Source organism: Oncorhynchus masou, unplaced genomic scaffold (genome assembly GCF_036934945.1).
Source record: "Oncorhynchus masou masou isolate Uvic2021 unplaced genomic scaffold, UVic_Omas_1.1 unplaced_scaffold_617, whole genome shotgun sequence".
In the NCBI taxonomy this organism is placed as follows: domain Eukaryota; kingdom Metazoa; phylum Chordata; class Actinopteri; order Salmoniformes; family Salmonidae; genus Oncorhynchus; species Oncorhynchus masou.
This window is the reverse complement of record NW_027012598.1, coordinates 321,380-344,827: the sequence shown is the minus strand read 5'-3', so window position 1 is coordinate 344,827 and position 23,448 is coordinate 321,380. Positions and strand designations below refer to the sequence as shown.

General features: G+C 47.5%; 1 protein-coding gene across 4 annotated transcripts in view; it reads right to left on the bottom strand.

Annotated features, from left to right (window-relative positions):
* LOC135536430 (ensconsin-like) overlaps positions 1 to 23,448 on the bottom strand; it is a 64,114-nt gene that overhangs the window by 22,803 nt on the left and 17,863 nt on the right. The window contains exons 2-8 of one of the 4 annotated variants that reach the window (XM_064962767.1): positions 11,048 to 11,161; positions 10,320 to 10,394; positions 8,842 to 9,005; positions 6,250 to 6,367; positions 4,496 to 4,600; positions 2,232 to 2,345; positions 1,251 to 1,346 (exon numbers count right to left, since the gene is read on the bottom strand). In XM_064962767.1, coding sequence (XP_064818839.1) covers positions 1,251 to 1,346; positions 2,232 to 2,345; positions 4,496 to 4,600; positions 6,250 to 6,367; positions 8,842 to 9,005; positions 10,320 to 10,394; positions 11,048 to 11,161 — 786 coding nt within the window. The remainder of the gene's footprint in view (positions 1 to 1,250; positions 1,347 to 2,231; positions 2,346 to 4,495; positions 4,601 to 6,249; positions 6,368 to 8,841; positions 9,006 to 10,319; positions 10,395 to 11,047; positions 11,162 to 23,448) is intronic. The other 3 variants (XM_064962768.1, XM_064962769.1, XM_064962770.1) reach the window with 3 other exon arrangements.

The window sequence follows — 23,448 nt, the reverse complement described above, 5'->3', positions numbered from 1 at the left end:
GGGACCTTGGGGTCTGGGGACAGACGGGACCTGGGGGTCTGGGGACAGACGGGACCTTGGGGTCTGGGGACAGACGGGACCTGGGGGTCTGGGGACAGACGGGACCTTAGCGGGGCGTCTGGGGACAAGACAGGATCAGTGGACATAACAGGGATAACAGTCTGACATGCAGGATTCAGAACAAGCTTCCCAGACAAAACACCTCTGAACAGATGCACACAGGCTGGAAACTATCCAGTCAACTGTATAGGCCTGCTTCCCCCGATGATCCAGGCCCGGTCTCAACTGCATAGGCCTGCTTCCCCTGATGATCCAGGCCCGGTCTCAACTACATAGGCCTGCTTCCCCTGATGATCCAGGCCCGGTCTCAACTACATAGGCCTGCTTCCCCCGATGATCCAGGCCCGGTCTCAACTGCATAGGCCTGCTTCCCCTGATGATCCAGGCCCGGTCTCAACTACATAGGCCTGCTTCCCCTGATGATCCAGGCCCGGTCTCAACTACATAGGCCTGCTTCCCCTGATGATCCAGGCCCGGTCTCAACTGCATAGGCCTGCATCGTCAGTATCCTAGACCACCTAGAACTACATTATCATCTATCTCCTAGAACTACCTTATCGTCCGTCTCATAGAACTATATTATCGCCAGTCTCCTAGAACTACATTATCGCCAGTCTCCTAGAACTACATTATCGTCAGTCTCATAGACCACCTAGAACTACATTATAGTCTGTCTCCTAGATCACCTGGAACTACATTATCGCCTGTTTCCGAGACCACCTAAAATTACATTATCGCCTGTATCCTCAACCACCTAGAACTACATTATCATCAGTCTCCAAGACCTCCTTGAACTACATTATCAGCTGTCTCCTAGACCACCAAGAACTACATTGTCAGTCTCCTAGACCATCTTGTGTGTAAATGATAATAAATGCAACAGATTGATTTTCATATAAACACAGTAGCAAAAAGGAGCTTTAAAAATGTTTCAAGAACATGTAATGTGGTCTGTATTAAAAACCTCTAACGGAATAATGACTGAGAACTAATGTGTTGGTAGAATGTGTTGGGATAACGGATTTTAATGATTGAAAAATGTCCATCCTCAGATAAATAAATGTAAATAATAATAAATAAATTACAATAAAGTTATATTGTAATTTGAAGAGATCAGTTTCCAGCCTGTGATGTGATAGGTGGGAGTGAGGGTGATAAGAGTAAAAATTCCCTATTTTTCCCAGAACCACCTTGGGGTTTGTAGTGGGCGGTCTTTCCCCCTGGTAGGCGGAGTTTGGACTGTGATTTGTTAAGTAAGGGTGAAGAGGAGGTCCTTTTCTGTAACACTGAGAGGAGCAATGACAAATCACCACACTTTCTATAATATATACATTAAAACACACCACACAGCTGAAATTAGAATATCAAATATCATGCCACAACACGGCAGGAAGCCTACATGTAAACACCACACTGTGAACATGCAACATTTAGTCAGATTATGGCACATTTACACAACAATTTTTACAACGATGTTAGCCAATGTAAACTTTACTCGACAAACCAACCAATGAGAACTTAGAGATGAAACAAACACTGTAGTAACAGCAATAGTTTATTAATACCTTCTTCTGTACAATATGATCATCTGTGTGCACACCTAAAATATAAACGCAACACGCAACAATTAAACATATTTTACTGAGTTACAATTCATATAAGGAAATCAGTTAATTAAATGAGATTCATTAAGTCTTTATCTATGGATTTCACATGACTGGGCAGGGGTTCCTCAGCCCCCCTGCTTCCAAATTCACTAAAATTATATTGGAGGCGGCTTATGGTAGAGAAATTAACAATTCTCAATTCTCTGGCAACAGCTCTGGTTGACATTCCTGCAGTCATCATGCCAATAGCACGCTCCCTCAAAACTAGAGACATCTGTGGCATTGAGTTGTGTGACAAAACTGCACATTTTAAAGTGGCCTTTTATTGTCCCTAGCACAAGGTGCATCTGTGTAATGAACATGCCGTTTAATCAACTTCTTGATATGCCACACCTGTCAGGTGGATGGGTTATCTTGGCAAAGGAGAAATGCTCAGGGATGTGAACACATTTTTTTGTACAATTTCCGGGATTTTTTTTTTGAGATCATGAAACTTGGGACCAACACGTTACATGTTGCGTTTATATTTTTGTTTAGTGTATACACACGTGTGTGTGTGTTTACCTCTGTCTGGAGAATTTAAGAGGGTGGCAGAGGAGTAGGACAGTCTCTTGGTTATAACTGGATCAGCTGCATGCTTAGAAAGGTTCATGGTCGACACAGACCGTCTGTCAGCATCTACAGACACAGACACACAGACAGAACAGATATCAGATAACAAACTGACAGAGAGAGAGGGGGGAGAGCTGACAGAGAGAGGAGGGAGAGCTGACAGAGAGAGGGGGGAGAGCTGACAGAGAGAGGGGGAGAGCTGACAGAGAGAGAGGGGGGAGAGCTGACAGAGAGAGGGGGAGAGCTGTCAGAGAGAGGGGGAGAGCTGAGAGAGAGAGGGGGGAGAGCCGACAGAGAGAGAGGGGGAGAGCCGACAGAGAGAGAGGGGGAGAGCCGACAGAGAGAGGGGGAGAGCCGAGAGAGAGAGGGGGAGAGCTGACAGAGAGAGGGGGAGAGCTGACAGAGGGGGAGAGCTGAGAGAGAGAGGGGTGAGAGCTGAGAGAGAGGGGGAGAGCTGAGAGAGAGAGGGGGAGAGCTGAGAGAGAGAGGGAGAGCTGACAGAGAGAGAGGGAGAGCTGACAGAGAGAGGGGGAGAGCTGACAGAGGGGGAGAGCTGAGAGAGAGAGGGGTGAGAGCTGAGAGAAAGGGAGGGGGAGAGCTGAGAGAGAGAGGGGGAGAGCTGAGAGAGAGGGGGGAGAGCTGACAGAGAGAGGGGAGAGCTGACAGAGAGAGAGGGGAGAGCTGAGAGAGAGAGGGGTGAGAGCTGAGAGAGAGAGGGGGAGAGCTGAGAGAGAGAGGGGGAGAGCTGAGAGAGAGAGGGAGAGCTGACAGAGAGAGAGGGGAGAGCTGACAGAGAGAGGGGGGAGAGCTGACAGAGAGGGGGGAGAGCTGAGAGAGAGAGGGGTGAGAGCTGAGAGAAAGGGAGGGGGAGAGCTGAGAGAGAGAGGGGGAGAGCTGAGAGAGGAGAGCTGAGAGAGAGGGGGAGAGCTGACAGAGAGAGGGGGAGAGCTGACAGAGAGAGGGGGAGAGCTGACAGAGAGAGGGGGAGAGCTGACAGAGAGAGGGGGAGAGCTGACAGAGAGAGGGGGGAGAGCTGACAGAGAGAGGGGGAGAGCTGACAGAGAGAGGGGAGAGCTGACAGAGAGAGGGGGAGAGAGAGAGAGAGAGGGGGAGAGCTGACAGAGAGAGGGGAGAGCTGACAGAGAGAGGGGAGAGCTGACAGAGAGAGGGGGAGAGCTGACAGAGAGAGGGGGAGAGCTGACAGAGAGAGGGGGAGAGCTGACAGAGAGAGGGGGAGAGCTGACAGAGAGAGGGGAGAGCTGACAGAGAGAGGGGGAGAGCTGTCAGAGAGAGGGGAGAGCTGACAGAGAGAGGGGGAGAGCTGACAGAGAGAGGGGGGAGAGCTGACAGAGAGAGGGGGAGAGCTGACAGAGAGAGGAGGAGAGCTGACAGAGAGAGGAGGGAGAAAGTGAAAACGAGAAAACAAAGGGAGCGCAAGAGAGCTTTCCAGCCAACACACTCTAGAGGTGCTACTGCTCTATTCTATGACAAAACCAGGTCTGTTAGCATACTGGAACCAACAGCATTATGGTGCTAGCATCTGGGGGCTAGCTCAGAGGAAAGGGCACCCATACCTAATGATGGTAGCTAGCTTTAGTCAGATATCTGCCATTGTTTAGCAGTTTTGTAATGACTTGTGAATCAACTTGGAGCTCATTGGTGAAGTCCTGGTGACCTGGACCTGGACCGGCCTTCTCGTGACTTGTAACCACTCGTACTGGACAGGCTACTATGACAAGCAGAATATTAGTAGCACTGAGCAGCGTAGGTTCTGTTCTCTAGCAGTGGGAAGAACGTGCCACACAGACTCCACCAGGGGGACTTCCTCCACCAGGGGGACTTCCTCCACCAGGGGGACTTCCTCCACCAGGGGGACTTCCTCCACCAGGGGGACTTCCTCCACCAGGGGGACTTCCTCCACCAGGGGGACTTCCTCCACCAGGGGGACTTGGGAATCCATTCGGACTCAAGGTGTAGTGATTACTACAACACTGATGTTTAGCGCTAATGATGAGGGAACTAGCTACTGTTCTCTACCGCTAACCAATAGGGATACATACTCACATAACACACCGACATGCTAATGCTAATTCATTATCATTTTGCTCACGCTAATCAAGCAGAACATTCACATTCAGTTCAACTAGCTACCAAGCTAATGCTAACTAGCTAATGCTAGGTAGCAGGCTAGTGCTAGCTGAGAGTGATATATTCACATTGGTGGCTCAGGCCGTATCTGCGGTAGACACTGAATGCACCTTGGAGATGGTGCTCCAGCCCTGCTAGGTCGAGGGGATAGAGGAACGACGACTCGACAAAACCTGCAACAGGACAAAACAACCAGAGAGCAGAGAGAGGTAGAGACAGGGGGAAGTGGGGAGGAGGGCAGCGAGCGATAGAGTGTTTGTGTGTGTGTACAGTGTGGGGAGAGAGAGAGAGAGCATGGTATGAGTCAGCATAAACACCAGCCAACAAATAGGATGAACATGCAACAGACTCAACTTAATAAAAATAAAACACACAAACACAAAGAGGCACACTCTCCGGGAACAGAAAGGTAATGGAATTGAATGAATGTAGATATGTATTCCACCCATGGGGTGCAACAGGTGTTTACGCCCCAGGGTGTGGTGGGTGTTTACGCCCCAGGGTGTGGTGGGTGTTTACGCCCCAGGGTGTGGTGGGTGATTACGCCCCAGGGTGTGGTGGGTGATTACGCCCCAGGGTGTGGTGGGTGATTACGCCCCAGGGTGTGGTGGGTGATTACGCCCCAGGGTGTGGTGGGTGATTACGCCCCAGGGTGTGGTGGGTGATTACGCCCCAGGGTGTGGTGCGTGTTTACGCCCCAGGGTGTGGTGCGTGTTTACGCCCCAGGGTGTGGTGGGTGATTACGCCCCAGGGTGTGGTGCGTGTTTACGCCCCAGGGTGTGGTGCGTGTTTACCCCCGGGTGTGGTGCGTGTTTACCCCCGGGTGTGGTGGGTGATTACGCCCCAGGGTGTGGTGTGTGTTTACCCCCGGGTGTGGTGCGTGTTTACGCCCCAGGGTGTGGTGGGTGTTTACGCCCCAGGGTGTGGTGCGTGTTTACGCCCCAGGGTGTGGTGGGTGATTACGCCCCAGGGTGTGGTGCGTGTTTACCCCAGGGTGTGGTGCGTGTTTACCCCCGGGTGTGGTGTGTGTTTACCCCCGGGTGTGGTGCGTGTTTACGCCCCAGGGTGTGGTGCGTGTTTACCCCCGGGTGTGGTGGGTGATTACGCCCCAGGGTGTGGTGTGTGTTTACCCCCGGGTGTGGTGGGTGATTACGCCCCAGGGTGTGGTGTGTGTTTACCCCCGGGTGTGGTGGGTGATTACGCCCCAGGGTGTGGTGGGTGTTTACCCCCAGGGTGTGGTGTGTGTTTACCCCCGGGTGTGGTGTGTGTTTACCCCCGGGTGTGGTGTGTGATTACGCCCCAGGGTGTGGTGGGTGTTTACCCCCGGGTGTGGTGGGTGATTACGCCCCAGGGTGTGGTGTGTGTTTACCCCCGGGTGTGGTGGGTGATTACGCCCCAGGGTGTGGTGCGTGTTTACCCCCGGGTGTGGTGGGTGATTACGCCCCAGGGTGTGGTGTGTGTTTACCCCCGGGTGTGGTGGGTGATTACGCCCCAGGGTGTGGTGTGTGTTTACCCCCGGGTGTGGTGTGTGTTTACCCCCGGGTGTGGTGGGTGATTACGCCCGGGTGTGGTGGGTGATTACGCCCCAGGGTGTGGTGCGTGTTTACCCCCGGGTGTGGTGGGTGATTACGCCCCAGGGTGTGGTGGGTGATTACGCCCCAGGGTGTGGTGGGTGATTACGCCCGGGTGTGGTGGGTGTTTACCCCCGGGTGTGGTGGGTGTTTACCCCCGGGTGTGGTGGGTGTTTACGCCCCAGGGTGTGGTGTGTGTTTACCCCCGGGTGTGGTGGGTGATTACGCCCCAGGGTGTGGTGTGTGTTTACCCCCGGGTGTGGTGGGTGTGTTTCCAGGCAGTGCTCCGCCCCAGGACCAGTGGTTGGGTGTGTGTTTGGCTCTCTGACTTCTCTCCACCGTCCGACGCATCACCGCCTCATGACGGGCCTACACAACAACAACCATCGCAGTCAACCAACCAGAACATGTCAACAACGTCAACAGGAAATCTGTGTCACGTTCAGATTGTGTCCCTCTTCCTGAATGAGTTCTCATTGCTACAATCAACATTCAGGTATTCCAGTGATGTGTGTGTGTGTGTGTGTGTGTGTGTGTGTGTGTGTGCTGGCCAACATAAAACAGCCAGATAGGTAGAAGCAGCCACAACACAGGTGAACAGTGAAACGCCAACAGAGATGAAAGTGGGAGTGGGTCTACTGTAGACTAGTAGGGATCTTCTCTCTATTAGAAACGCCTCTCTCCCACCAGCATTCTTCACCCTCGTAGCATTTTTACACCTAAAGCAGGTGTGTATGTGTTACAGTGTTTGTCTGTGCGTACAGTGTCTGTGTGTGTGTGTGTGTGTGTATACACACGTGTACACAGTTTTCCCACGACTTCAACACCATCATTAAGTTTGTTGACTAAACGACAGTGGTAGGGCCTGATCACCGACAACAACGAGACAGCCTGTTTACTGTCAGAGACCTGGCCGTGTGGTGCCAGAAAAACATCCTCTCCATCAACGTAACCAAGACTACGGAGATGATTGTGGACTACAGGAAAAGGAGCACCGAGCCACGCCCCCATTCTCATCGATGGGGCTGCAGTGGAGCAGGTTGAGAGCTTCAAATTCCTTGGTGTCCACATCACCAACAAACTAACATGGTCCAAACACACCAAGACAGTCATGAAGAGGGAACGACAAAACCTATTCCCCTCAGGAGACTGAAAAGACTTGTCAGGGGTCCTCAGATCCTCAAAAAGGCACCGTCGACCCACCACTTTACCTACAACAGCCTAACCTCCACTACCATTCAAAAGTTTGGGGTCACTTAGAAGTATTCTTGTTTTTGAAAGAAAAGCACATTTTGGTACCTTAAAATAACATCAAATTTATCAGTGTAGACATTGTTAATGTTGTAAATGACTGTTGTAGCTGGAAACGGCTGATTTTTAATGGAATATCTACATAGGTGAACAGAGGCCCATTATCAGCAACCATCACTCCTGTGTTCCCAATGGCACGTTGTGTTAGCTAATCCAAGTTTATCATTTTAAAAGGCTAATTGATCATTAGAAAACCCTTTTGCAATTATGTTAGCACAGCTGAAAACTGTTGTTCTGATTAAAGAAGCAATAAAACTGGCCTTTAGAATAGTTGAGTATCTGGAGCATCAGCATTTGAGTTCGATTACAGGCTCAAAATGGCCAGAAACAAAGACCTTTCTTCTGAAACTCATCAGTCTATTCTTGTTCTGAGAAATTAAGTCTATTCCATGCGAGAAAATGCCAAGAAACTGAAGATCTCATACAACGCTGTGTACTACTCCCGTCACAGAACAGCGCAAACTGGCTCTAACCAGAATAGAAAGAGGAGTGGGAGGCCCCGGTGCACAACTGAGCAAGAGGATAAGTACATTAGAGTGTATGAGAAACAGACGCCTCACAAGTCCTCAACTGGCAGCTTCATTAAATAGTACCCTCAAAACACCAGTCTCAATGTCAGCAGTGAAGAGGCGACTCTGGGATGCTGGTTTTTGAGGCAGAGTTGCAAAGAAAAAGCCATCTCTCAGACTGGCCAATAAAAATAAAAGGTTAAGATGGGCAAAAGAACACAGACACTGGACAGAGGAACTCTGGCTAGAAGGCCAGCATCCCAGAGTCTCCTCTTCACTGTTGACGTTGAGACTGGACAGAGGAACTCTGCCTAGAAGACCAGCATCCCGGAGTCACCTCTTCACTGTTAACGTATTGTCAAAGGTCACTTTGGAGTTCCTTTGTCCAGTCTTTTGCACATCTTAATCTGATCTGAGTTTCTTTGCAACCAGAGTCGTCTCTTCACTGTTGAGACACCACAGTGTGTGTCCAGTGTATTCAGTGTGTGTAGTGTGTGTGTCCAGTGTATTCAGTGTGTGTGTGTAGAGTGAGGGTGTGTAGTGTGTACAGTGTGTGTATAGAGTGAGTGTACAGTGTATCCAGTGTGTAGAGTGTGTGTGTGTGTGTGTGTGTACAGTGTGTGTAGTGTGTGTGTACAGTGTATCCAGTGTGTAGAGTGTGTGTGTGTGTGTGTGTGTGTACAGTGTGTGTAGTGTGTGTGTACAGTGTGTGTAATGTGTGTGTATAGAGTGTGTAGTGTGTGTGTATAGAGTGTGTAGTGTAGTGTGTATAGAGTGTGTAGTGTAGTGTGTGTGTACAGTGTGTGTAGTGTGTGTGTATAGAGTGTGTAGTGTGTGTATAGAGTGTGTAGTGTGTGTATAGAGTGTGTAGTGTAGTGTGTGTGTACAGTGTGTGTAGTGTGTGTGTATAGAGTGTGTAGTGTGTGTATAGAGTGTGTAGTGTGTGTGTGTGTGTGTGTGTGTGTACAGTGTGTGTGTGTGTGTGTGTGTGTGTGTGTAATGTGTGTGTAGTGTGTCCCTCACCTTCTCCTCCTCCAGGTTCTGTCTTCTCTTCTCCTCCACAGCAGATCGTCTCCTGTCCTCCTTCCTCCTCTGTTCCTCCATCTTCCTCTTCCTCTCCTCCAGGTGTTTGTCATAGTAGTGTCTGGCCCTCTCCTCCCTCTCCTGCCACACAGCCTCCCTGGCAGCTGACACACAGTAAGGCTTGGTGTTGGGGGTCAGGTAGTAGACAACAGTCTGATGTAGTAGTGTAGCTCCTCTCTCTACATGACTAAGGGAATGTGGTATGTAGTAGTGTAGCTCCTCTCTCTACATGACTAAGGGAATGTGGTATGTAGTAGTGTAGCTCCTCTCTCTACATGACTAAGGGAATGTGGTATGTAGTAGTGTAGCTCCTCTCTCTACATGACTAAGGGAATGTGGTATGTAGGAGTGTAGCTCCTCTCTCTACATGACTAAGGGAATGTGGTATGTAGTAGTGTAGCTCCTCTCTCTCAACATGACTAAGGGAATGTGGTATGTAGTAGTGTAGCTCCTCTCTCTACATGACTAAGGGAATGTGGTATGTAGTAGTGTAGCTCCTCTCTCTCAACATGACTAAGGGAATGTGGTATGTAGTAGTGTAGCTCCTCTCTCTACATGACTAAGGGAATGTGGTATGTAGTAGTGTAGCTCCTCTCTCTACATGACTAAGGGAATGTGGTATGTAGGAGTGTAGCTCCTCTCTCTACATGACTAAGGGAATGTGGTATGTAGTAGTGTAGCTCCTCTCTCTACATGACTAAGGGAATGTGGTATGTAGTAGTGTAGCTCCTCTCTCTCTACATGACTAAGGGAATGTGGTATGTAGTAGTGTAGCTCCTCTCTCTCTACATGACTAAGGGAATGCGGTATGTAGTAGTGTAGCTCCTCTCTCTCTACATGACTAAGGGAATGTGGTATGTAGTAGTGTAGCTCCTCTCTCTACATGACTAAGGGAATGTGGTATGTAGGAGTGTAGCTCCTCTCTCTACATGACTAAGGGAATGTGGTATGTAGTAGTGTAGCTCCTCTCTCTCTACATGACTAAGGGAATGTGGTATGTAGTAGTGTAGCTCCTCTCTCTCTCTACATGACTAAGGGAATGTGGTATGTAGTAGTGTAGCTCCTCTCTCTCTACATGACTAAGGGAATGTGGTATGTAGTAGTGTAGCTCCTCTCTCTCAACATGACTAAGGGAATGTGGTATGTAGTAGTGAAGGTTCACTGCCCCGTTACCATGGTACCCAGGTTACATAAAGGGGGACATGGGGTTGTGTGTGGGGGGCGACGACTGTGAACGGGATGCTTTGGCGTGCGTGTGTGCACCTAGCAGAGAGGGATTGTCTTTGTGTTGTTCAGGACTAAAGCCTCGTCACATGACCCACAGCTGGCGATTCAGAAAGCTGCTCCAGGCCTCTGGGTGTGTTTATAGCCTCCCCATCCCCCAAAAGACAATCACACACAGTTTGCAGTATACACACCGGTCTGTTTCTCCCGCTCCTCTCGACGCTCCCGGGCCAGCCTCTGTCGCTCGTCGATCTTGAGGACCAACGGCTCTGTAACATAAACACAACGTTTAGAGAGTGGAACACGCACACTCTAGATCTAAGTTTCCAACTGTACACACACACAGAAAGAGGGATAGACACACAGACAGACAGACAGACAGACAGACAGACAAGGAAGAGGGGCAGGCAGGCAGACAGATCAGGAAGAGGGGCAGACAGATCAGGAGGAGGGGCAGACAGATCAGGAGGAGGGGCAGACAGATCAGGAGGAGGGGCAGACAGATCAGGAGGAGGGGCAGACAGATCAGGAAGAGAGGCAGACAGATCAGGAAGAGAGGCAGACAGATCAGGAAGAGAGGCAGACAGATCAGGAGGAGGGGCAGACAGATCAGGAGGAGGGGCAGAAAGATCAGGAAGAGGGGCAGACAGATCAGGAAGAGGGGCAGACAGATCAGGAGGAGGGGCAGACAGATCAGGAGGAGGGGCAGACAGATCAGGAAGAGAGGCAGACAGATCAGGAGGGGCAGACAGATCAGGAGGAGGGGCAGACAGATCAGGAAGAGAGGCAGACAGATCAGGAAGAGGGGCAGACAGATCAGGAAGAGGGGCAGACAGATCAGGAAGAGGGGCAGACAGACAGACAGAGAGAGAGATAAGGAAGAGGTGATAAAAGGCGGATAGAAAAGGAGGTTAAAGGTCACCTGGTTTGTTAGCAGCATTGTTGCTGTCAGTAGGTGATAATGTTACGGTCGGGGTGGAGGACTGGGTCTGACCCGACCATCTCCTCTCCTCTGCTTTGGTCTGAGAGTCAGAGACTGAGGACAGACAGAAACACAGCGGTCAGCTGACTATGACAGGGAGGTGTATTGATCAGCTGACTGGTTGACTATCGGAGGGCAGTGTATTGATCGGCTCGTAGAGTGCTCCATGACTTCAACCACTGTCATGACTCTCCTGTGGGGATCCAGAGGATCAGCTCTACTCTCGCGCAGAGAGGGACAGGGGGTTTTATGAATGATGAAATATGGAAAATGTATGCATATTTTGTGATGTCATTAAAAAGTTGCTTGAAGGAAAAAAAACATTGTAACTTAAGAGAGTTTTCATACAATGTTTATCAGGTTGACTTTCCGTTGAAATTATTGATTAGGCGTCCTCAGAAGAACCCTCTCCCAGAAAGAGTGCAAGTAAACAGACAACTCAGAGAAAGGACATTGTGACACCTTGGAGACAATCAGAGACAAACATCGAGGAAAAGGCCCTTTCTCACCAAGCGGAACTCTGCCTACGAAGGCTTCAACACGTAAATATACGGATTACATCTTACCCAAAAGAGCGGCAGTTCGGAGCAAGGTATTAGGGTTATTGTGAGCGTAGTCTGTATGTATGAATGACTCTCTCTCTCCCGCCCCTCTCCAAGTGTCATATTGTGGTAATACAACGACAACAAGTCCCGAGTGGACTAAGTATCTAACCAATAGCTGACACTGTGTGTGTATCCCATGTTATCTTATCATTTAGCATTGTTAGTAAATAAATAATGTGTAGTACTGAATATTCAGAAGGGTTCTTGCGGATCCAACGATGATGTGACGTTCAGAATGAGACCGATGAGGTAATATTGATTTATTGAAGATCTGTTCAATTCAGGAGACGGCAACTCTTCTCCCCAGATTCCTAATAAGTTAATTGTTACATGATTGATAAATTTAAACAATAAAAAAATGCATTTACATTAAAAAAATAATAATTTAACGTAGGTCATTATTTGATCAAATTAAAGTCATGACATTAACGTCAGGACAACACACAGAGCAGCCAGCCAGCCAGCCACGCAGAGCAGCCAGCCAGCCACGCAGAGCAGCCAGCCAGCCACCCACGCAGAGCAGCCAGCCACCCACGCAGAGCAGCCAGCCAGTCACGCAGAGCAGCCAGCCACCCACGCAGAGCAGCCAGCCACCCACCCACGCAGAGCAGCCAGCCACCCACCCACGCAGAGCAGCCACCCACCCACGCAGAGCAGCCAGCCACCCACCCACGCAGAGCAGCCAGCCACCCACCCACGCAGAGCAGCCAGCCACCCACCCACGCAGAGCAGCCAGCCACCCACCCACGCAGAGCAGCCAGCCACCCACGCAGAGCAGCCAGCCAGCCACGCAGAGCAGCCAGCCAGCCACGCAGAGCAGCCAGCCACCCACGCAGAGCAGCCAGCCACCCACGCAGAGCAGCCAGCCACCCACGCAGAGCAGCCAGCCACCCACGCAGAGCAGCCAGCCACCCACGCAGAGCAGCCAGCCACCCACGCAGAGCAGCCAGCCAGCCACGCAGAGCAGCCAGCCAGCCACGCAGAGCAGCCAGCCACCCACACAGAGCAGCCAGCCAGCCACGCAGAGCAGCCAGCCAGCCACGCAGAGCAGCCAGCCAGCCACGCAGAGCAGCCAGCCACCCACACAGAGCAGCCAGCCAGCCACGCAGAGCAGCCAGTCACCCACACAGAGCAGCCAGCCAGCCACGCAGAGCAGCCAGCCAGCCACACAGAGCAGCCAGCCACCCACACAGAGCAGCCAGTCACCCACACAGAGCAGCCAGCCAGCCACGCAGAGCAGCCAGCCAGCCACACAGAGCAGCCAGCCAGCCACGCAGAGCAGCCAGCCAGCCACGCAGAGCAGCCAGCCACCCACACAGAGCAGCCAGCCACCCACACAGAGCAGCCAGCCACCCACGCAGAGCAGCCAATCTTCCCTGTGAACAGCCAGCCACCCACGCAGAGCAGCCAGCCACCCACGCAGAGCAGCCAGCCACCCACACAGAGCAGCCAGCCACCCACGCAGAGCAGCCAGCCACCCACGCAGAGCAGCCAGCCACCCACACAGAGCAGCCAGTCACCCACACAGAGCAGCCAGCCAGCCATGCAGAGCAGCCAGCCACCCACGCAGAGCAGCCAGCCACCCACACAGAGCAGCCAGCCACCCACGCAGAGCAGCCAGCCACCCACGCAGAGCAGCCAATCTTCCCTGTGAACAGCCAGCCACCCACGCAGAGCAGCCAGCCACCCACGCAGAGCAGCCAGCCACCCACACAGAGCAGCCAGCCACCCACGCAGAGCAGCCAGCCAGCCACACAGAGCAGCCAGCCACCCACACAGAGCAGCCAGCCAGCCACGCAGAGCAGCCAGCCACCCACACAGAGCAGCCAGCCAGCCACGCAGAGCAGCCAGCCAGCCACGCAGAGCAGCCAGCCACCCACACAGAGCAGCCAGCCACCCACACAGAGCAGCCAGCCACCCACACAGAGCAGCCAGCCACCCACACAGAGCAGCCAGTCTTCCCTGTGAACAGCCCTGTCTGGAACTGTGAGGAGTAACAGCCTAACCTACACTAACGTTCAAAAGTTTGGGGTCAATTAGAAATGTCCTTGTTATTGAAAGAAAAGCTAATTTTTTTGTCCATTAAAATAACATCAAATTGATCAGGAATACAGTGTAGACATTGTTAATGTTGTAAATGACTATTGTAGCAAGAAACAGCAGATTTTTTATGGAATATCTACATAGGCGTACCGAGGCCCATTATCAGCAACCATCACTCCTGTGTTCCAATGACACGTTGTGTTAGCTAATCCAAGTTGATCCTTTTAAAAGGCTAATTGATCATTAGAAAACCCTTTTGCAATTATGTTAGCACAGCTGAAAAATGTTGTCCTGATTAAAGAAGCAATAAAACTGGCCTTCTTTAGACTAGTTGAGTATCTGGAGCATCAGCATTTGTGGGTTCGATTACAGGCTCAAAATGGCCGGAAACAAAGACCTTTCTTCTGAAACTCGTCAGTCTAGTCTTGTTCTGACAAATGAAGTCTATTCCATGTGAGAAAATGCCAAGAAACTGAAGATCTCATACAACGCTGTGTACGACTCCCTTCACAGAACAGCGCAAACTGGCTCTAACCAGAATAGAAAGAAGAGTGGGAGGCCCCGGTGCACAACTGAACAAGAGGACAAGTACATTAGAGTGTCTAGTTTGAGAAACAGACGCCTCACAAGTCCTCAACTGGCAGCTTCATTAAATAGTACCCTCAAAACACCAGTCTCAATGTCAGCAGTGAAGAGGCGACTCCGGGATGCTGGTTTTCTAGGCAGAGTTCCTCTGTCCAGTGTCTGTGTTCTTTTACCATCTTAATCTGTTATTTTTATTGGCCAGTCTGAGATATGGCTTTTTCTTTGCAACTCTGCCTAGAAGGTCAGCATCCTGGAGTCGCCTCTTCACTGTTGACGTTGAGACTGGTGTTTTGCGGATACTATTGAAGCTGCCAGTTGAAACCTCTTGGCGCACCCATCCCATTAGCGGGATCATTTTCATCAACACCCTCTGAATTGCAGAGCGCCAAATTAAATTACAAAAATATTTAATTTTCATGAAATCACAAGTGCAATATACCAAAACACAGCTGAGCTTGTTGTTAATCCATCTGGCGTCTAGGATTTCAAAAAAGCTTTACACACGAAAGCAAACCAAGCGTTTATGTCTCTCTCAGCAGACAAAACATTACAAGCAGCTAGCAGCAAAGTAGATTGGTCACGAAAGTCAGAAAAGTAATAAAAATTAATAGTATCCGTAAAGTTCGTAGAAACATGTCAAACGTTTTTTATAATCAACCCTCAGGTTATTTTTACAATGAATAATCGATAATATTTCAACCGGACGGTAGCTTTTTCAATAGGAGAGAGAGAGAAAAGGTCTGCTCCAAGCTGCTCGTGCATGCAAAACTCTGGGGACACACAGCTATCAACTGACACAATGTGATCATTCTCGATCATTCTTCAGAATAAAAGCCTGAAACGATGTCTAAAGACTGTTCACACCATGTGGAAGCCACAGGGAAAGGAATCTGGTTGATATCCCTTTAAATGGAGGGAAGGCATGCAATGGAGCAGAGAGGTTTCAGGAAAACAGCACTTCCTGGTTGGATTTTCCTCAGGTTTTCACCTGCACTATCAGTTCAGTCTTTGGTCTGTTGTGTGTGTGTGTGTGTGTGTGTGTGTGTATGTTCAGTCTTCAGTCTGTTGTGTGTGTGCATGTGTGTGTGTTCAGTCTGTTGTGTGTGTGTGTGTGTTCAGTCTTTGGCCTGTTGTGTGTGTGTGTGTGTGTTCAGTCTTCGGTCTGTTGTGTGTGTGTGTGTGTGTGTGTGTGTTCAGTCTTCGGTCTGTTGTGTGTGTGTGTGTGTGTGTTCAGTCTTCGGTCTGTTGTGTGTGTGTGTGTTCAGTCTTCAGTCTGTTGTGTGTGTGCATGTGTGTGTGTTCAGTCTGTTGTGTGTGTGTGTGTGTGTTCAGTCCTCGGTCTGTTGTGTGTGTGCATGTGTGTGTGTTCAGTCTGTTGTGTGTGTGTGTGTGTGTGTTCAGTCTTCGGTCTGTTGTGTGTGTGTGTGTTCAGTCTTCGGTCTGTTGTGTGTGTGTGTGTGTGTTCAGTCTTCGGTCTGTTGTGTGTGTGTGTGTGTGTTCAGTCCTCGGTCTGTTGTGTGTGTGTGTGTGTTCAGTCTGTTGTGTGTGTGTGTGTGTGTTCAGTCTTCGGTCTGTTGTGTGTGTGTGTGTTCAGTCCTCAGTCTGTTGTGAGTAGAATAGCCTAGCCTGGTCTATCTGGTCCGTCTTAGTAGCCTACTATATGTTGCTGAGTGGGTGGAAGTGTTTTTGTCTAAATATGGAAAGACAGTTTACCGGTAGCCTGTATCGATTATTATCGATTACCTTCTAAGACATAATGGAATGCGGCACCTTGAAAGCACAGCATTTCTTTTTTTAAATGACGAAACCTTCTTTGGAGAAAGGACATTTTACATGAGCATGAGCGAGAGAACGAGAACGAGAGAGAGAGAGCGAGAGAACGAGAGGACGAGAGAGTACGAGAGAGAACGAGAGAGAACGAGAGAGAACGAGAGGACGAGAGAGAACGAGAGAGAACGAGAGAGAACGAGAGAGAACGAGAGCGAGCGTTACATAGGTAAAGGAATGACACTTCTGACGTGCGACTAACGTCCATCACCAGGCAACGAGAACTGTTAAATTAAATCAAGTTGCCTGCGTGCAGACCAATCTACCCTAAAACAGTACTTCAGTGTGTTAAATACTGTTACTGTTAGGAAGATACATTACTGTAGCACTGTAGTACTTCAGAGTTCTGTCTGTAGAGGGTTGTGGTAGATATCACTACATTACTGTAGCTGTGTCCTGTCTGTAAAGGGTTGTGGTAGATATCACTACATTACTGTAGCTGTGTTCTATCTGTAAAGGGTTGTGGTAGATATCACTACATTACTGTAGCTGTGTTCTATCTGTAAAGGGTTGTGGTAGATATCACTACATTACTGTAGCTGTGTTCTGTAAAGGGTTGTGGTAGATATCACTACATTACTGTAGCTGTGTTCTGTAAAGGGTTGTGGTAGATATCACTACATTACTGTAGCTGTGTCCTGTCTGTAAAGGGTTGTGGTGATATCACTACATTACTGTAGCTGTGTTCTGTAAAGGGTTGTGGTAGATATCACTACATTACTGTAGCTGTGTTCTGTAAAGGGTTGTGGTAGATATCACTACATTACTGTAGCTGTGTTCTGTAAAGGGTTGTGGTGATATCACTACATTACTGTAGCTGTGTTCTGTAAAGGGTTGTGGTAGATATCACTACATTACTGTAGCTGTGTTCTATCTGTAAAGGGTTGTGGTGATATCACTACATTACTGTAGCTGTGTTCTGTAGAGGGTTGTGGTAGATATCACTACATTACTGTAGCTGTGTTCTATCTGTAAAGGGTTGTGGTAGATATCACTACATTACTGTAGCTGTGTTCTATCTGTAAAGGGTTGTGGTAGATATCACTACATTACTGTAGCTGTGTTCTATCTGTAAAGGGTTGTGGTAGATATCACTACATTACTGTAGCTGTGTTCTGTAAAGGGTTGTGGTAGATATCACTACATTACTGTAGCTGTGTTCTGTAAAGGGTTGTGGTAGATATCACTACATTACTGTAGCTGTGTCCTGTCTGTAAAGGGTTGTGGTGATATCACTACATTACTGTAGCTGTGTTCTGTAAAGGGTTGTGGTGATATCACTACATTACTGTAGCTGTGTTCTGTAAAGGGTTGTGGTAGATATCACTACATTACTGTAGCTGTGTTCTATCTGTAAAGGGTTGTGGTAGATATCACTACATTACTGTAGCTGTGTTCTGTAAAGGGTTGTGGTGATATCACTACATTACTGTAGCTGTGTTCTGTAAAGGGTTGTGGTAGATATCACTACATTACTGTAGCTGTGTCCTGTCTGTAAAGGGTTGTGGTGATTTCACTACATTACTGTAGCTGTGTTCTGTAAAGGGTTGTGGTGATATCACTACATTACTGTAGCTGTGTCCTGTCTGTAAAGGGTTGTGGTAGATATCACTACATTACTGTAGCTGTGTCCTGTCTGTAAAGGGTTGTGGTGATATCACTACATTACTGTAGCTGTGTTCTGTAAAGGGTTGTGGTAGATATCACTACATTACTGTAGCTGTGTTCTATCTGTAAAGGGTTGTGGTAGATATCACTACATTACTGTAGCTGTGTTCTGTAAAGGGTTGTGGTAGATATCACTACATTACTGTAGCTGTGTCCTGTCTGTAAAGGGTTGTGGTGATATCACTACATTACTGTAGCTGTGTTCTGTAAAGGGTTGTGGTGATATCACTACATTACTGTAGCTGTGTTCTGTAAAGGGTTGTGGTGATATCACTACATTACTGTAGCTGTGTCCTGTCTGTAAAGGGTTGTGGTAGATATCACTACATTACTGTAGCTGTGTTCTGTAAAGGGTTGTGGTAGATATCACTACATTACTGTAGCTGTGTTCTGTAAAGGGTTGTGGTGATATCACTACATTACTGTAGCTGTGTTCTGTAAAGGGTTGTGGTGATATCACTACATTACTGTAGCTGTGTTCTGTAAAGGGTTGTGGTAGATATCACTACATTACTGTAGCTGTGTTCTGTAAAGGGTTGTGGTGATATCACTACATTACTGTAGCTGTGTTCTGTAAAGGGTTGTGGTGATATCACTACATTACTGTAGCTGTGTTCTGTAAAGGGTTGTGGTAGATATCACTACATTACTGTAGCTGTGTTCTGTAAAGGGTTGTGGTAGATATCACTACATTACTGTAGCTGTGTCCTGTCTGTAAAGGGTTGTGGTAGATATCACTACATTACTGTAGCTGTGTTCTGTAAAGGGTTGTGGTAGATATCACTACATTACTGTAGCTGTGTCCTGTCTGTAAAGGGTTGTGGTAGATATCACTACATTACTGTAGCTGTGTTCTATCTGTAAAGGGTTGTGGTAGATATCACTACATTACTGTAGCTGTGTTCTGTAAAGGGTTGTGGTAGATATCACTACATTACTGTAGCTGTGTTCTGTAAAGGGTTGTGGTAGATATCACTTCCAGTAGTAACATGTTGGTTAATCACTGACTACTGTGTCCAACAGACTCATCCTGTAGCTGACCTTGAACCCCAGCTTTAGTTGTACAGAGCCTGTAGACACATTGGATGAAAGCTTTCAGCCTGGAATGAACAGAGTTTATAAACCAGACATACCGTACTGTCTCATCACAGAGTTTATAAACCAGACATACCGTACTGTCTCATCACAGAGTTTATAAACCAGACATACCGTACTGTCTCATCACAGAGTTTATAAACCAGACATACCGTACTGTCTCATCACAGAGTTTATAAACCAGACATACCGTACTGTCTCATCACAGAGTTTATAAACCAGACATACCGTACTGTCTCATCACAGAGTTTATAAACCAGACATACCGTACTGTCTCATCACAGAGTTTATAAACCAGACATACCGTACTGTCTCATCACAGAGTTTATAAACCAGACATACCGTACTGTCTCATCACAGAGTTTATAAACCAGACATACTGTACTGTCTCATCACAGAGTTTATAAACCAGACATACCGTACTGTCTCATCACAGAGTTTATAAACCAGACATACCGTACTGTCTCATCACAGAGTTTATAAACCAGACATACTGTACTGTCTCATCACAGAGTTTATAAACCAGACATACTGTACTGTCTCATCACAGAGTTTATAAACCAGACATACCGTACTGTCTCATCACAGAGTTTATAAACCAGACATACCGTACTGTCTCATCACAGAGTTTATAAACCAGACATACCGTACTGTCTCATCACAGAGTTTATAAACCAGACATACCGTACTGTCTCATCACAGAGTTTATAAACCAGACATACCGTACTGTCTCATCACATAGTTTATAAACCAGACATACTGTACTGTCTCATCACAGAGTTTATAAACCAGACATACTGTACTGTCTCACCACAGAGTTTATAAACCAGACATACTGTACTGTCTCATCACAGAGTTTATAAACCAGACATACTGTACTGTCTGATCACAGAGTTTATAAACCAGACATACTGTACTGTCTCATCACAGAGTTTATAAACCAGACATACTGTCTCATCACAGAGTTTATAAACCAGACATACTGTACTGTCTCATCACAGAGTTTATACACCAGACATACCGTACTGTCTCATCACAGAGTTTATACACCAGACATACCGTACTGTCTCATCACAGAGTTTATACACCAGACATACCGTACTGTCTCATCACAGAGTTTATAAACCAGACATACCGTACTGTCTCATCACAGAGTTTATAAACCAGACATACCGTACTGTCTCATCACAGAGTTTATAAACCAGACATACCGTACTGTCTGATCACAGAGTTTATAAACCAGACATACCGTACTGTCTCATCACAGAGTTTCTAAACCAGACATACCGTACTGTCTCATCACAGAGTTTCTAAACCAGACATACCGTACTGTCTCATCACAGAGTTTCTAAACCAGACATACCGTACTGTCTCATCACAGAGTTTCTAAACCAGACATACCGTACTGTCTCATCACAGAGTTTCTAAACCAGACATACCGTACTGTCTCATCACAGAGTTTCTAAACCAGACATACCGTACTGTCTCATCACAGAGTTTCTAAACCAGACATACCGTACTGTCTCATCACAGAGTTTATAAACCAGACATACTGTACTGTCTCATCACAGAGTTTCTAAACCAGACATACCGTACTGTCTCATCACAGAGTTTCTAAACCAGACATACCGTACTGTCTCATCACAGAGTTTATAAACCAGACATACTGTACTGTCTCATCACAGAGTTTATAAACCAGACATACTGTACTGTCTCATCACAGAGTTTATAAACCAGACATACCGTACTGTCTCATCACAGAGTTTATAAACCAGACATACCGTACTGTCTCATCACAGAGTTTATAAACCAGACATACCGTACTGTCTCATCACAGTTTATAAACCAGACATACCGTACTGTCTCATTACAGAGTTTCTAAACCAGACATACCGTACTGTCTGATCACAAGAGTTTATAAACCAGACATACTGTACTGTCTCATCACAGAGTTTCTAAACCAGACATACTGTACTGTCTCATCACAGAGTTTCTAAACCAGACATACCGTACTGTCTCATCACAGAGTTTCTAAACCAGACATACCGTACTGTCTGATTACAGAGTTTATAAACCAGACATACCGTACTGTCTCATTACAGAGTTTATAAACCAGACATACTGTACTGTCTCATCACAGAGTTTCTAAACCAGACATACCGTACTGTCTCATCACAGAGTTTATAAACCAGACATACCGTACTGTCTCATCACAGAGTTTATAAACCAGACATACTGTACTGTCTCATCACAGAGTTTATAAACCAGACATACTGTACTGTCTCATCACAGAGTTTATAAACCAGACATACCGTACTGTCTCATCACAGAGTTTATAAACCAGACATACCGTACTGTCTCATCACAGAGTTTATAAACCAGACATGCTGTACAGTCTTTGATCATTGCAATGAATGCACGTCCTCGTCACCAACCTGATGTTTTTAAAGAGACAGTGTATTTTTAAATGTAATGTGTAAAATGTTCTCAACAGGAACGTTTTCTTTTTTGCAGTGTAGAAACCTCATGTTCCACAAATGACTCATGACCATGTCAGGTACTCATATAAACAATGAATCTTTTATAATAAACAGTTTTCAGTAAGTGCTTCAAAAGTAACTTGAATTCATGTCGGCTGTCTCTCTCTTTTCCCCTGGTGCACCTAAATGGAATGTACCTTTTAATGTTGGTCCGGTCCGATCATGATCAGTCTTTATGTCTCACATCCTCGTGATCAGTCTTTATGTCTCACATCCTCGTGATCAGTCTTTATGTCTCACATCCTCGTGATCAGTCTGTCTTTCACATCCTCGTGATCAGTCTGTCTTTCACATCCTCGTGATCAGTCTGTCTTTCACATCCTCGTGATCACTCTTTATGTCTCACATCCTCGTGATCAGTCTGTCTTTCACATCCTCGTGATCAGTCTATGTCTCACATCCTCGTGATCAGTCTATGTCTCACATCCTCGTGATCAGTCTTTATGTCTCACATCCTCGTGATCAGTCTTTATGTCTCACATCCTCGTGATCAGTCTTTATGTCTCACATCCTCGTGATCAGTCTTTATGTCTCACATCCTCGTGATCAGTCTTTATGTCTCACATCCTCGTGATCAGTCTTTATGTCTCACATCCTCGTGATCAGTCTTTATGTCTGACATCCTCGTGATCAGTCTTTATGTCTGACATCCTCGTGATCAGTCTTTGTCTCACATCCTCGTGATCAGTCTTTTTGTCTCACATCCTCGTGATCAGTCCGTCTTTCACATCCTCGTGATCAGTCTTTATGTCTCACATCCTCGTGATCAGTCTTTATGTCTCACATCCTCGTGATCAGTCTTTATGTCTCACATCCTCGTGATCAGTCTTTATGTCTCACATCCTCGTGATCAGTCTTTATGTCTCACATCCTCGTGATCAGTCTTTATGTCTCACATCCTCGTGATCAGTCTTTATGTCTCACATCCTCGTGATCAGTCTTTTTGTCTCACATCCTCGTGATCAGTCTTTATGTCTGACATCCTCGTGATCAGTCTTTGTCTCACATCCTCGTGATCAGTCTTTTTGTCTCACATCCTCGTGATCAGTCCGTCTTTCACATCCTCGTGATCAGTCTTTATGTCTCACATCCTCGTGATCAGTCTTTATGTCTCACATCCTCGTGATCAGTCTTTATGTCTCACATCCTCGTGATCAGTCTATGTCTCACATCCTCGTGATCAGTCTTTATGTCTCACATCCTCGTGATCAGTCTTTATGTCTCACATCCTCGTGATCAGTCTTTATGTCTCACATCCTCGTGATCAGTCTTTATGTCTCACATCCTCGTGATCAGTCTTTATGTCTCACATCCTCGTGATCAGTCTTTTTGTCTCACATCCTCGTGATCAGTCTTTATGTCTGACATCCTCGTGATCAGTCTTTGTCTCACATCCTCGTGATCAGTCTTTTTGTCTCACATCCTCGTGATCAGTCCGTCTTTCACATCCTCGTGATCAGTCCATCTTTCACATCCTCGTGATCAGTCTTCATGTCTTTCACATCCTCGTGGTCAGTCATCATGTCCTCGTGACCAGTCCGTCTTTCACGTCCTCGTGATCAGTCTTTATGTCTCACATCCTCACGATCGGTCTGTCTTTCACATCCTCGTGATCGGTCCATCTTTCACATCCTCGTGATCAGTCTGTCTTTCACATCCTCGCGATCGGTCCGTCTTTCACATCCTCGTGATCAGTCTGTCTTTCACATCCTCGTGAACAGTCCGTCTTTCACATCCTCGCGATCGGTCCGTCTTTCACATCCTCGCGATCGGTCCGTCTTTCACATCCTCGCGATCGGTCCGTCTTTCACATCCTCGCGATCGGTCCGTCTTTCACATCCTCGCGATCGGTCCGTCTTTCACATCCTCGCGATCGGTCTGTCTTTCACATCCTCGCGATCGGTCTGTCTTTCACATCCTCGTGATCGGTCTGTCTTTCACATCCTCGTGATCGGTCTGTCTTTCACATCCTCATGAA